At 48.6% G+C, this 14,333-nt stretch overlaps 1 protein-coding gene across 1 annotated transcript in view; it reads left to right on the forward strand.

Annotated features, from left to right (window-relative positions):
* The window catches only part of IGFBP7 (insulin like growth factor binding protein 7), a 75,620-nt gene that overhangs the window by 52,462 nt on the left and 8,825 nt on the right, over positions 1-14,333 (forward strand). Inside the window, exon 2 of the mRNA XM_032849749.1 lies at positions 12,746-12,855. Coding sequence (XP_032705640.1) covers positions 12,746-12,855 — 110 coding nt within the window. The remainder of the gene's footprint in view (positions 1-12,745; positions 12,856-14,333) is intronic.

Genomic DNA, 14,333 nt, shown 5'->3' on the forward strand with positions numbered 1-14,333 from the left:
AGTGCAAGGCAGGAGCACTGAGACAGAACAGGGGAGCTGTTGTGGGCGGCTGATTAACGTCCGGGGTTGTCTGCCAAGGAGGCAACTGTAACCATGAGCTCTAAGACAGAATGAGGCTGGGGCCTGAAGGGGAAAACCTCACCAAGTAAAAATGCCAGGCGTCCAGTGCTCCGTTCCTCTGCGGCCCTCCCCCCACACTCCAGCCCCGAGGGAACTGTTTCCTCACACAGGGGGTCCTGGGACCCTGCTCCTGGCCCTCTTCGACCAAGACCAATGTGTCTTAACGGAGGCGAGCAAAGGGCAAGGGCCCTGCTCTCATGGGATTTTCAGTCAGCCCCGCTGCTACGGGTGCTGCCTGCCAGGAAGGGGGGCAGTTAGGAGGCAGCAGAGGCGTGGGGGCAGAGCTGAGAACCAGCTGCTTTATTTCAGGAAAATGACCCAGAAGGAGAAGTTCTAGGAGCCAGGGCAGCTGGGAGCTTCTGACAGCTTCGGACATGGCCCGACTGTGGCTGGAGCAGGAGGAAGCCAGCCGGATCGTGTCGCTACTCTCTGGTGTCCGTGCCCGTCACCAGAGCCGGCTCCCCGGAGTCTTCTCTCTCCTCCCCCAACATTTGCACCTCCCAGGGGCCCTCGGCCTCTCCCCGCAGACACTTGGAAGCGTTTGTCTTCCAGCCTGGGCTCCTGGCCTCTTGGCTTCCCGCCCGCCTTCTGTCTGTCTTCCTCATCATCTGCGTGTCCCCGGCTCAGAAGCGGTGATGTGACCGAGTGCTTCTGCCTGGGGAGTCCACAAGCCCCAGTGCCAGACCGACCCCACGACCAGACCAGTGAGCCGCTCTGGGCGCGCGGCCTGAGTGTGGGCACTGACTGCCCGGGGGTCCAGGTGGATCGGCAGCCTCCACGGAAGGTGCCACCGCTGGAAGGCCAGGTCCCAGCACCCGCGCTCACCCTGTGTCGGCCCCGTGTGTCTGGCTGCTGCTGGACGCCCCTCTGAGATGACCTGTGCAGACGGAACAGGTCTCCTCTTTCTGATTAACTCCTGCTCTGAAAGAATGACTCTCTACTGGCCTGTCCGCTCCCCCAGACTTCCAGAACGGCCGGACCACCTGAAGCGATTTTCTGGGACCCCTACAGGGTCAGCCTCTTCTGGACAGAGTGGAGCTAGTGGCAGAGTTCGAGAACATCTGTTTCTTTGGGGCGGACCAAAGGGTAGCCCTTGTTAAGGGTGCAGGACCCTTTGTGTGGGCAAAGACGAAGCTTTGAGGGTGGGTCACCTCCAAGCTCCGGAAGCCTTTTTCTTAAACCTTGTGTCAGGAAACATTTCCTGATGCCTGACCGTGCCAGGCACTGGGTGTGTGTGGAGGGGAGAAAGGGAGTGGGCAGGGACTCATCCTGGGGGAGCTCACGGTCTAGGTTTTTAGGAATCCCAGAATCAGGTGGCAGAAAAGAGCCCCACGGTGGAAACTTGCCCACCCGTTTCTGTGCTCACGGAATAGAAACGAGCAGTCAACGTTTTGCATATGTTGGATTTAAGGTGAGTCATAGTCCAGACAGGACAGGCCCATGAACTGTAGAGAAAGGAATTTCCAAGACCATGTTAACAAGTGTCGCCCACATAACTAAGCAGTTGCCTTTCAGAGTGGTACTGCACATAAAGTCAGTTCTTCCGTAGGCTCCAACCAAGTAAAACTCTAGCCCGCTGATTTAACTTGTATGGACGTCAGTCCGTCTGGTAGGTGATGGTAGGAGGTATTCCAGCTTCTGTGCGAGCTCTGCCAAATCAATGACCTCACCCCCTGGCATTGTTGCTGACGCAGCCCGGGTCCGCTCACCCACCACGTGGCTACCACAGTGGTCACCCCACCTTACACATCTAAACCCTCCGTGCAGGGTCCCTCCAAGGGTCACCCCATCCCGTGTGTTCCAGAATCACCTGTGGGTGGGGGTCACCCCCTGGGGTCACACCCTTGGTCAGTACCCAACTCCTTCTTGTGCGAGACCCAAGTTAGGGGAAAGAATAAGAAAATGTCAAAATAAGATTTGTTTGTAAGCAGCAGATTGTTAAGAAGGAATTTTCTGTTCATATTCCATGGTCAGACTTAGAGTAAAAATTTTGAGACACTGCAAGGTTCACAGTCCTCATAGAATGACTTGTGAATACTAGGATATCTGCGACAGTAAAAAAAAAAGGGGGGGCTAATACAATTTAGAAAGATTTTCAATATGGAAGATTCGAGCCATAATGGGGTGTCTTGTTAAAACCCAGCGGTAAGTAGGAGTCAGGAAGTGTGGTTCACGCCGTCACCAGGGTTCTGTCACTGGACGGTCTGCTTTCAGAGCAGCTGGCTCACGGCTAAGCTATGCCTTAGCTGTCTCCTTCTCTGCCGTGGATGGGGTGGGGTGGTCACGTGGTCAGCAGTCCGCTGATTCTCGAAGACAAGCTGCCCATGGTGGGGCGGGGGGGAGCACCAAAGCTGCCTGCCTTCTGTAGGAAGGAACCTACTACCTTGCCTTCCCAGGGCCAAAATGTCAACTAGACAGTATTGACCTTGGTACTGCTGGTCCCCACAGACTGTAGCCTTTCTTCTCTTTCCAAAGGGTCTCACACCTCAGTGCCCAGATGGTACTTCAGCTTCAGCAGATTTAACCCCAGATCTGTCCTTTCCCCTTTCTCCCATGTGGCGCCTTCCCCAGACTGGCATCCCACTCCCGCTCGTGGGTAGGAGCCTTTTCTTAGCCCGGCCCACAGCTTTGGACTCAGTCCCCACTTCCCCTCATCCAGTCACTTACTGGATGGATGGCATTTGTTCCTCCTGAGTGCTCCCTCCAGGCTGCTGCTCTCCTGTCTGTTTCCATGGCTATAACCTTGACTTTGCTCCCTAACCCCCACCCTGTCCTACTCCTCCTGCAAAGGCCTTCAAAACCATCTCCTGAAATGCCACAGGAATCCTGCCCCTCCGACACTGAGGCATGCAACACTGTAAAGCCCATGGCCTCCACCTTCCATGGTGCCCCACACTGGATCTTCACGGCTGTCCTTTTGCACAGTGTGCTCTCCCAGAGCCAGACCGCTGTGCGCGCTCTTGCCGTTTCCCTGCCACTGTACCTCTGCTCAGGCTAGTTCCTCAAGGTAGGAGCTGCAACTTCAAGGTTTACTCCGTTGCTATTTCCTTTCCCCAGCCACTCCATGTCCAAGTGATGTTCTGTCTTCATTCTGAATAGAGGATTTTTACTGGCTCCAGTCAGTAAGGAATCTATGTTGAAACAGAAGCAAGAACTAGTACTTACTGTTTTTTTTCTCTGCCCAGGTACCAGGCCCATTGCTGTATCTTTGATCTTTCCACTAATCTAATGATTTTGATCTTTTACCCCATTTCAAGATGAACAATCTGAGAGGTTAAATAACTTGACAGTGTCACATTACTTGAAATGCTAGAACAGAATCCTTGATTCCAAGGTCCGTGCTCCAAACTCACTATATAGTCTGTTACCTCCCCACCATTTTGTTCTTAATCTAAACTGTTCAGCATCCCCCATCTATCCCAGTAGATTATATTTGGAGGAGAGGAAGCAATTCTTACATACTTTTGCCCCCAGCAGTGTTTGACAGGGCCCCATCATGACAAACTGCTGGGTCTTTGTTCACACTAAAGTGTAAATGACTAACAGTAACTACCATAAGCGGATGACTTTGCCTTAAACTAAAGCCCTGATATGAAACCTGGCCTATGCTGCTTAGGATTTAGTACTTTTTCCTCCTGCCCTTGCTGTCCTCCACTGACACCCGTGAGACTGTGTGCTGGATTCCCATAGCCAGGCTCGGCTGCTCTGTCACCGCACCTCTGGAAGTTCCCAGAATGACTTGCCTTGGCAGATGGCTCTGCTCTTTAATTAGCCATCGAGCTACTGCTTCCCCTTATTTAATATCAGGAAGTTTTTGCGTGTTTCATCCCCTTCCCCCTCTTGGCCATAGTGCCTTCCTACTATTCTTTTCCTAGTTTGTACTTTTGTTTAGTGTTTTTCCCTTCGATGTGTTATCAGAACTCAATCTGGGGATTTTTGCCAAGGTGTCTGAACTCTTCATCTCCATATGTGGTATCACCGTTCTTTCTCAAACCTTCCTTTTTTGGTATGAATGCACATACTGTGTATGAACTGTTCCAAGATTCAGCATCTTTCAAGAGTTTAGATAAGTATGGCTGGAGAATCCACTATAATGTAGAGAAGTCTTTATACTCAGCTGTCTTAGCCATGTGGATAAGTACTCAGAGCTATAATGCCCATCACATAACCCAACATGATGCAGAACCCCTTTTTTTTCATGAGAGGATGATTGATGATCCTTCCCCCGCCCCTCCACTCCCGGCAGACCTACCCTCCTTGGGGGGACTCCATGACTAATATACACAAATTAATTTGCATCCCCTGATCATAGATAGGTTAGTGAGTGGGCAGTAGCCAAGAAACATTGCTTATGGCAAGAGAAAGTCAAGTGGAGGATTAAAGAAAATGATAAATAACCTGCCAGCTGGTTAAGAAGTGGTTCTAGCATCACTTTGGTTAGGTGTCTCGGAAGCACGTACATGGGTGCGTTTTCAAGACAGTGGCTGTCTACTCCGTTCCAAATGGCTAATCACGTTTGTGGCGAATTTACTGCTGCCCTTGACCCACTGCATATAATCTGGGCTGTCCCTCCTTCCAGTGAACGTGAGGAACATCTGATTCCAGAGTTTCCAGCTCAGTTCTGACTCCAGGAGGGCACTGGCATCTTCGATTAGCCCTGCTGGGGGAAGCATGGGAGAGCAATGATTTGTTAAGCTGTATGGCACTAACTGTGAATGCAACAGGATTTCAGAGAAGAAGGAAGTGGGAATCTTAGCTATATAGAAATGCCAAAGGAGGGTGTCGCTTCAGCTGTAGAGCTTCAAATAAAGGATAGGGCATAGATAATAGATGAGAGGAAGGACATCCCAAGTGGGCCATGCATCATCATAACTGAAACTTCAAAGTAGTAATGAGCCATGTAATGGTGGGTGAGCATGGGAGTGAGTTTGGGTAGAAGTTAGAAAAGCAGATTTATAGTGAAAATGGAAGAGAAGATGAGGGAAATGGAAGCAATGAAGAAAAAAAAATACATGATTGAATGTAGTATCAATAAAATGGGACAAAAATAGACAATTGGGGAAAATTTGACTTTTGACTATTTTCCAGTGGAATATATTCAGCTTCAGAATGTGACCTCTCCTAATATCGTCTACGCAACTCTTTCAGATTAAAAAAAATTGGCTCACTAGGTAACAGTTGAAACCTTTATAAGCTCTATTTTATTCATTCCTGGGAGAATGAACTTAGTCATGAGTCACGTACATTTGCTGGGAATGTCCAGCAATCCCTGTAAGGAGGGATGAACAATTACTCCAAACTTTACCGTGAAAGAGAGGAGAAGGCAAGGGGGTCAACCTTAGACACAAAGAGCCTTTGCTCTTCTTTGCTCCCACTTTTATTGGTCCTTCAGGATAATGATAAGGTCCTTCAGGTCCTTATCACTATTTCTCAAGCTCCTGATATGTGACTAGGGGTCCTACCGAAACTAGGAGGATCTGTTTATGGGAAAGATACAATATGATAATCTTCTTGATCTACTAAACATAGACTAAGGGACAATGCAGACATGTCTTAGAGCACAGGGTGGCTGTTTGGGTTAAGAAAGCTTCAGGGAGGGGCACCTGGGTGGCTCAGTGGGTTAATCCTCTGCCTTCCACTCAGGTCATGATCTTGGGGTCCTGGGATCGAGCCCCACTTCGGGCTCTCTGCTGGGCAGGGAGCCTGCTTCCGCCTCTCTCTCTGCCTGCCTCTCTGCCTACTTGTAATCTCTCTCTCTCTATGCCAAATAAGTAAAATCTTAGAAAAAAAAAAAAAAAGCTTCAGGGAAGGCAGCTCCCGGCGGCCTTCCTACAGCAGAGTGGTCACGCAGGCCTCAGCATTCCGAAGGCCAGTGCCCTTCTCGGAAACTTCTCTGGCCCCCAGCGGCCTGTATGTAAGCCAGCTGTTACAGTTGGTTTCATGCTCTACATTAACCCCAACACAGACTGCATTTACATAGGAGGTCACTGGGCTGAGTTGTGGGCCACCAGAGCTCCAGAGCCAGGCCCTGGAACTGCAGAACCTCACGGATGTCGAAGATTCCATAGGAGTGAGCTCTAGGACACACTCCTGATAAGTATGTTCATTTCTAAGCCCAAAGAGAAGATTCTCAGGCTCGTCCTGGTTTCTTCTGTTAACAGTGGGTAAGTGGCTTGTCCGGGGTCTCTTGGCTTTCAGCAGTAGACACGGATCGAGAGCCAAGTGTCCTGTCTCCCAGAGGGCTATGTTTTTTGTTGTGTGTTTTTTTAATGATGACATGGTGAGGAACCTCTCAGATCAAGTCGAGGAGTGTTTTATGCTCTATAAGAGACTAGGAAATTGTTCCCATATTTAAATACATTATCATCATGCTTTTTATAGGTAACAAATTTTAACTGTGTTCTACTACAAGTTCATGTAAATCAGCTTGAGCAAAATGTAGGTCAAATTAAAGATTCCACTTCAGGATCTTCTCCTATGTCATTTGTGTGTGGTTTTGGTTTTTTGTTTGTTTGTTCATTTATGTTTTTTTTTAAAGATTTTATTTATTTATTTGAGAGACAGAGATCACAAGTAGGCAGAGAGGCAGGCAGAGAGAGGAAGAAGCAGGCTCCATGCTGAGCAAAGAGCCCAATGCGGGGCTTGATTCCAGGACCCTGGGATCATGACCTGAGCCTAAGGCAGAGGCTTTAACCCACTGAGCCACCCAGGTGCTCCTCATTTGTGTGTTTTGTGAGAACTGCTCTTCTTAGCCTCTTCAGAATCAAATTGAAATATTCCAGATTCAAATCCATCCAGCCACAATTTTTCCTTTACTACATTTTTCATGGTTTCTCAGGACATAGCTCTTTCTAGGTTATAATTGAATATTCCTAAAATAATCTGGTAATCTGTGGGTCATTTGTCGAGAACTTAATTCAAAGGAGCTGAGGAGGAGGGATGTACCTCTAGGCGGAAATCCTATGGGAGACTTCTAACCCCTCCGAGGTAATTTTAAGGTGACACTGACACATTAAATTGAATTTTAGTTTTCTTCCAAACTTAGGACTTCTTGCTACAACTTCATTTAGGATCTGGCTGTCTTCTGCTCCTCTGCCTCCTCCCTCCCTTCTTCTTCCTCCTTCCCTTCAGAAAACCATTAAAGAGAAGAGGCCATGTAAGGTCACCAGGCAAGAGTTATTAAAAGGGTAGGGGCAGGCAAGAAAATGAACCTAAAGAGCTAAGATGAAGAGAGATTGGATAAGAATGGGGTTGTGAAAAGTAGGAAAGGAAAATGGAATAGGCTTATTTGGGTCCAGTCATCTGAGAAAGATAAGTGTGTCTGAGGTGGGGAAGCTTTGGGGTAGACGCGCCATGCTGGCCACCGGGCAGCACCATGGGCAGCTTGGTTGCCCAGGGTGGGGAAGGGGAGGAGACAGGTGGTGGGCAAGTCAGATATTCTCTGTACAGGGTGTTTGCTAGACAGATGTCTGAGCAACCTGAAGTGCTTACTGGAACAAAGACAAGGATAAATAAACAACCAAACCTATCTGGTGTTTGTCCCCATACATTTAAATAGTCTGCAACTTGTTTCAAATGGGATCCAAACACGGAGTATGATCTAGACGATATCATTGGTACCCTTGGCCCGGCCTCAAGAACTGATTTTCAGCTTTTTGCCTGAAAACAAGCTCAAAGGGAACCAAAACTTCCTTTACCCTTAAAAACAAACAAATTCTGGATCTGTTTAGGACTTCTTGGAAAAAAGGCAGAGTGGAAAGAGAAGCTATTTGGTCAGGAGTCGTTTTCTCCGAGCTCTCTCCTGAGGGTAGGACAGAACCTTCGGGAACTGGACTGAGTGACAGACATGCAATTCAAGATGACCGTTGGTGGTGAAATTGCTTATCAGTGGAGTATGTGGGATGATGGTGACTTAGATTGGGGGGAGGGGAGCACAGTGTTGCTGGGTCTGCCACCATATTGCCCCCAAATATTTTCACTATCCCTTTGCTTCCGTACAAAACATGTCCACTTGGTGTCCCTGTGGGTCCCATGAAGTCCCTCTCTTACTCTGTGTCACAGCGGATGCTCACTCATCTTTCTATGCAACTGCTATCTTGTGCCTTCATCACAAGCTTGTCCGTTCCCTCTTCACACTCTGAGGAAATTTCCAGACCAGTGGGTGGCAAAGAACCAGGCAGAGTTTAGTAAGTAGGTGACCCAGTGGGTATCAGTGCTGAGCAGCGTAAACAGGATGAGTCTGAAACCATGGATCCTTCCAACACAGGAAATCCGATCGAAGCCATCCTGCCTCCACCGGCTCTGGGAGGTTGGTTGGTGTCTTGAATATTAGTCTAATCATTCACTCGGCTTTGCAAGAGACTGCATAGCAAAACCTAAAGGGCATTCTGTAGGTCAGCACTTTCTGGTGTAGATACAAGTTTTCTTTATGTTCTTGAGTCTGACATTTGTTCAAGGACATGCGCAATAGCCAAGGGATTTTGTGAATGTTGTGCAGCAGACGGGTCCTCATAGCCCCTCTGCCCCTCTACCCCCATCAACTCAACGGATTCAGCGAGTAATGCACAATTTATGGTATGGAATCTTGTAGAATTCTTAGGATGGGCTGGTAAACAGAATTGATGAGAATTATGTCCTTAGAGTGGCCTAAATACTGACTGAGCCCATTCACCTCAAGTTTAACATGTGTTCCAAGGGTTGGGACAGAGAAAGAGGAACCCACAGACTGATTTGTCCTGATCTTGAACCTCCTGGTGATGGCTCTCATTCAGAATATTTCTGGCTTCAGAAAGAGTTTTGAAAGAACTCTTGTGCTTCCTGAAATGTAATGCTTCTTGGAATAAGGAGAGGGTTGGAGAGGGGTGGATGTAATGGATCTGCCCTCTCTTCGGTGCTATGCTCTGAATACATTTCTAAATTATACCACAGTCATTATTGGTGCAAGGACAGACACACAGAGCAACGGAACACAAGAAAGAATCCAGAAGTAGACTCACTCATATATGGTTGATGGTTTTACCATCATGACTCGGCAAGAAAGGGGTGGCCTTTTCACCAGATGATGCCAAAGCAGTTGAAGTCCTTTGGGGGAGGTGGAGGGATGAACTTTGACCTCTACTTCCCAGGATACACAAAAATCATTTCAAGATGGGCCACAAACCTAAATGTGAAAGGTAAAACTATAGAGTTTATAGAAGAAAACAGGAGGTCTTTATGATCTCGGGCTAGGCAAAGGTTTCTTCTAACAGTCCTTTTTAAAGGACTAATCATAGGGGCACCTGGGTGGCTCAGTGGGTTAAAGCCTCTGCCTTCGGCTCAGGTCATGATCCCAGGGTCCTGGGATCGAGCCCCGCATCGGGCTCTCTGCTCCGCGGAGGGCCTGCTTCCTCCTCTCTCTCTGCCTGCCTCCCTCCCTGCTTGTGATCTCTCTCTCTGTCAAATGAATAAATAAAATCTTTAAAAAAAAATAAAGGACTAATCATAAAAGAAAAATATGTGATAAATTGGATCATGTGTGTGCCAGAATGTGCCCCCTAAGACCGAGGGCTCTGCGACTGGTTCTGACGACGTTAGGGAGACAGATGCAAGTTAAAATAAGTGGTTTGTTATAAGGCTCAGGCATCAGGACCTCACAGGAAAAGAAAAGTCTTACATTCCTTGTGTGGTTTTAATACATGAGAGAGAGCTTTGTTCCCGAGCCCCTCCACAAGGGAACACTAGAATATTCTCTGAACAATCTCATGAGGTCCCCTGAGCTTTGAGGTCATTCTAGAGAGTCTGTGTGTGGGAGGGAAGACAGAGCCACAGGGATGCCCGCAGGGAAGTGAGGGAAAGTAGTTCAGATTCCAGCCAGATCTGGTTCTCCTATAGGCCCACCCTGGGGTCCCGGGACCCTGGGGGAAGCCAGGGATGCAGTCAGGACTGGTCCAGACCTTTGCGGGGTCCTGTGTGGGTTCGGTCAGACTAGGAAGCACTGGAGACTGAGCCAGAAATACACACAAACACAGCACGACCACGCTCACCCCATCCACATTTGTGACTGAAAAGCCAAGACCCCTGGCCAAGATAGAGGCTTCCTCTTCAGACCTACGGTTTAGAGGAAAGGAAGCACAAAATCTATTTAGAGCTTTCAGAACTTTGATTGTTTTGCACATTCTTACAAAGGGGGAAAAAATAAAAATACCCCGAGGGATTAGAAAAAAAAAATCAGCATCTAATACTTCAGATGAGTGGGAAAAAATCTTAAATGCTGGAGTCATTTCCTTTCTATTTCAAAAATTATTAGTGTGCTGGAAATAGCCTGTTGAAAAAGGGTAGATTTTGTGTCCTTTGAATCCTGATTGTGCCAGAAAAATTTTCCAGGCCTAAAGGGGAAGTTGTCCCTTTCCCAGGACACTGATGCAAGATGACCCCACAGTTAGACATTTTATTTGGCAGTGGAGAGCCACGATTCGGAGGGAATGATTAACTCATTCATTCAAGAACTGGCACTGAGCATTGAGGACAGGCCAGGTTTGGTTTGGGAGTGGGGTGCTGTGTAGCTACAGCATGGGGGTGGGGGCAGGGAGGCCCAGCACAGAAGGTCAGGCTCCCAGCCCTGCCCCCACCTCTTCTGTGGACTGTCCCTCATGCCCCTGAAGGCTCCTGTGCTTGAAACCGGGCGTTCAGAATGAGCAGAAGTGAAATACTAAACACAAGCCACCAAGAAGACGGTGTGTGCGCCTCCCTACAGCAGATGCTGGGGAGCTCCTCTCCCAAACCCCCCAGGAGCCCTGAGCAAGCACCGTTCTCTGTGTCTGTTGGCTTCAAAAGTGCTGCGTTTCAGGAGCGCCTGAGTGGCTCTGTCACTAAGCGTCTGCCTTTGGCTCAGGTCATGATCCCAGGGTCCTGGGATGGAGCCCCACATCGGGCTCCCTGCTCTGCCTGCCGCTCTGCCTACGTGTGACCCCTTTCTCTTTCTCTCTCTTCCCTCTGTGTCAAATAGATAAATGCAATCTTTAAAAAAATAGAATTTTTAAAAAGTGCTACATTTCAGAGCTGGATTACTTGCTTGAGCTCCAGGTAACGTGTGAAGGATTGAATGGGTTTCCCGTGCCATCGTATTTAGCCATTGGCGGGCTGCTGAGAGCAGATTTACAGCACTTCCTCCATAAAGGGCTCCACTGTAAATGCTGTAAATGTTTTAGGCCATTCGGCTTCGGTCACAGTGGCCAGACTCGAGGCATGACTATGTTCCAATAAAACTTAATTTATGGACACTGAAACGTGACTCTCCCATAATTTTCACATCATGAAATATCCATTCCCCCCTCCCCAAACATTTAAAAGCACAAAGCACTCTTAGGCGCCAGGCAAAAACGAATGGCAGGTCCGATTTGGCCCATGGGCCATAGTTTCGGCCGACCCAAGGACCTCTTTAGTAACGAAAAAGATGCGTCCCATTGATGATGACTTTTCTTTTCCTGTGAGGTACCGGTGCCGGAGCCTTACAACAAACCACTTATTTTAACTCGCGTCTGTCTCCCTGTCGTCGTCAGAAGCAGTCGCGGAGCCCTCGCTCTTAGTCAGGGGGCACATTCTGGAGAGCACCTGTGCAAGGACCTTCTTACCAGACAGGATACACCAGACCAAGAAGGCCTGGAGAGGTGTTCCAGAATTGGGAGGATGGGCAGGTGCCACTCCGGGCTCTCACTGGGTGGTCTCATGCCCGCAGAGCTTTGTGGGCCGTGTCTTGACACGTTCCCCCACTTGCCGGAGCTCCCTGCCAGGGACCTAGACACTTAGAGCCCAGGAAAGAGCTGTGTCCTGGGGCGTCCTGGTCACTCCCAGTGCACCTGTCACTGTTGCTGTTTTTCCCAGTGCCTCCCCCAGCTGAGAAGAAAGCCCTTTCCCCTTCCTCCGGGAGACCTAGGCCACTTCTCGAAGGTCTCTCTCTCCTTGCTGTCTCCCAGGTCACACGGCCAAGTCACCATTACTTCCTAATCACCTTGACTTGTCGATCTTCAATCCTAAACCTTCTTAAAACAGGGACTGCCATCTTTTCTAAGTGCACAGCACATTTTCAAATATCTTTCGATTTTTTTTTCTTTCACTACCTAAGTCAGTTATTCCCTCCCTGCCAAAAGTAGAAATTCTGGTAAATGCGCACCTGGGTGGTTCAGTCGGTTAAGTGACCAACTCTTGATCTCAGCTCAGGTCTTGACCTCAGGGTCATGAGTTCAAGCCCTGTGGGGGGCTCCTACTTTAAAAGAAATTCTGGTAAGCAAAAAGGAAAAACAAACATTTTGGAACTAAATCTCATTATATTAATTGGAATAGCCCAGATAATGCAAAACAGCTGGTAAATTTAAACCATTAAATGTGATTTAAGGGAGCAGAAAATTTTGTGAACAACACATTTTTCTTCCTACTGCTTTTTGTTTGTTTAGATGTATGCATTTCCAAAGCAGAGCTTAAAAGTCACGCTGGTGACAGGGGCATGCCAGTGTGGCCTTCGCAGTTTGCTCTACATAGTGCACAGAAGGGACAGCCTCCTAAACAGAATCAAGTGTTGACTTCCTAGTACTCTGACTGATGTTACAGACTGTTTAAAAAGACGTGTTTGGCTTTGTGTTCTCTCCTGTAGGGCCTTCCATCGTGACACCCCCCAAGGACATCCGGAATGTCACTGGTGCCCAGGTGTACTTGAGCTGTGAGGTCATCGGAATCCCAACCCCAGTGCTCATCTGGAACAAGGTCAGTGGCACAGCCTCCAGGAAGGTCTCCTAGGCTGATGATCTCTCTCAGGCACAGGGACGGCCACGATCTAAAACACTCTGGCCTCTTCTATTCCCCGCTGCTCCTCAAAGGTGAGGCCTGTGGCCATCTTCCAGACACCGCCCCTGAGCCTGACCTCCAGAACGGTCTCCTCTCTGCTTTCCGTGTCGCTCCCTGAGCGTGGAGGTGTAGGAACTCGGAAACTGTAATGCAAACGCCCGAACCCACCCAGAGAGTGTGTGCGCGTGTGAGTGTGAGCACGTGTGTGCAGGAGTGTGTGCCCGTCGGAGACGGTACAGCATGGTGGTTAATGACGTGAGTTCCTTAACCAGGTTGCTAGAGTTCCAAGTCCGGGGTTTCTGACCCTGAGCACTACGAACATTTGGAACCGGATAATGCTTTGTTGTGGGCGCTGCCCTGTGCCTTACAAGAGCTTCAGCAGCGGCCCTGGTCCCTGGCCTCTCGCGGCTGGCTCTATGCCAGTGCGCCACCCCGACTCGTGTCAAAAATGTGTCAAGGCACTGCCAGGTGTCTCCAAGGGGGAAAATCGCCTAGAATGAGAACGAATGCTCCCAACCTCAGTGTCTTTCTCTGTATGATGAAGGCAGCATGTAATTTTTGTAAAGATTGCATAAAGCGATGTAGGTAAAATCCCTTGGCCTGTTCTCAGACCCACAGTTAACACTCCATTGATGTTAGCTGCTTTTCCCGGAAATACTTCCCTTTAAGTGGCATTGTCTTGTGTTAACTGTCTTCACGTTTGAAGGGTATCCTATCCCCAGCGTGTCTGTAGAAGAGAAAAGAAAACACTTATTTGCCAGATCGAATAATACGTCACCGTTATACTGTGCATTATTTTCCATGATTTCCCTCTTTGCGCATTTTGATTCAGTTAAGCCTCACAGCAATGTGAGGGAGTAAATGTCATCAAACTGGTGCTGTCAAAAAGGAAATAGAGTTTAAGTGAGAAGACATCACCAGATACCCCTTTTTAGCTGGTTCTCCGCTCCAGCAAGCTCTCAGGTGCTCTCTCTTGATTATTTCCTTTGCTGGTATCTGACCAGAGGATCAGCTTCTGGAATTCCACAGGGTATCTTGGCTCCCATGGTCAGAATCTTTATGTTGCAAGTTGTAGAAACTCCCTTCAGGCTACCTTGAGCAAGAGAAAGGGAGGGTGAGAAGTGATTCCAGCCTCCAGGGCTTGCACATCCAGGAACCCAGTATAGTCAGGACTCTGTTCTTGACTCTAGACTCTCCATGTGTTGTTGGTCTCATTTTTGTCCTTCTGCCTCCAGAGGCTGCTTCCACACTGTAGGCGGCGTTGTCATTGGCTGCCCCAGGCTCCCATTATTACTGCCCAGTTGAAGACTCAGGGGAAAGAAAGGGCTTCCCCTCTCCCTGCTGCACTGTGAATCCCAGAGGACTGGGACTCAGGTGGGATCACCTGCCGCACTCTG

The sequence above is a fragment of the Lontra canadensis genome, unplaced genomic scaffold (assembly GCF_010015895.1).
Source record: "Lontra canadensis isolate GAN:19392208 unplaced genomic scaffold, GSC_riverotter_1.0 scaffold1, whole genome shotgun sequence".
Classification (NCBI taxonomy): domain Eukaryota; kingdom Metazoa; phylum Chordata; class Mammalia; order Carnivora; family Mustelidae; genus Lontra; species Lontra canadensis.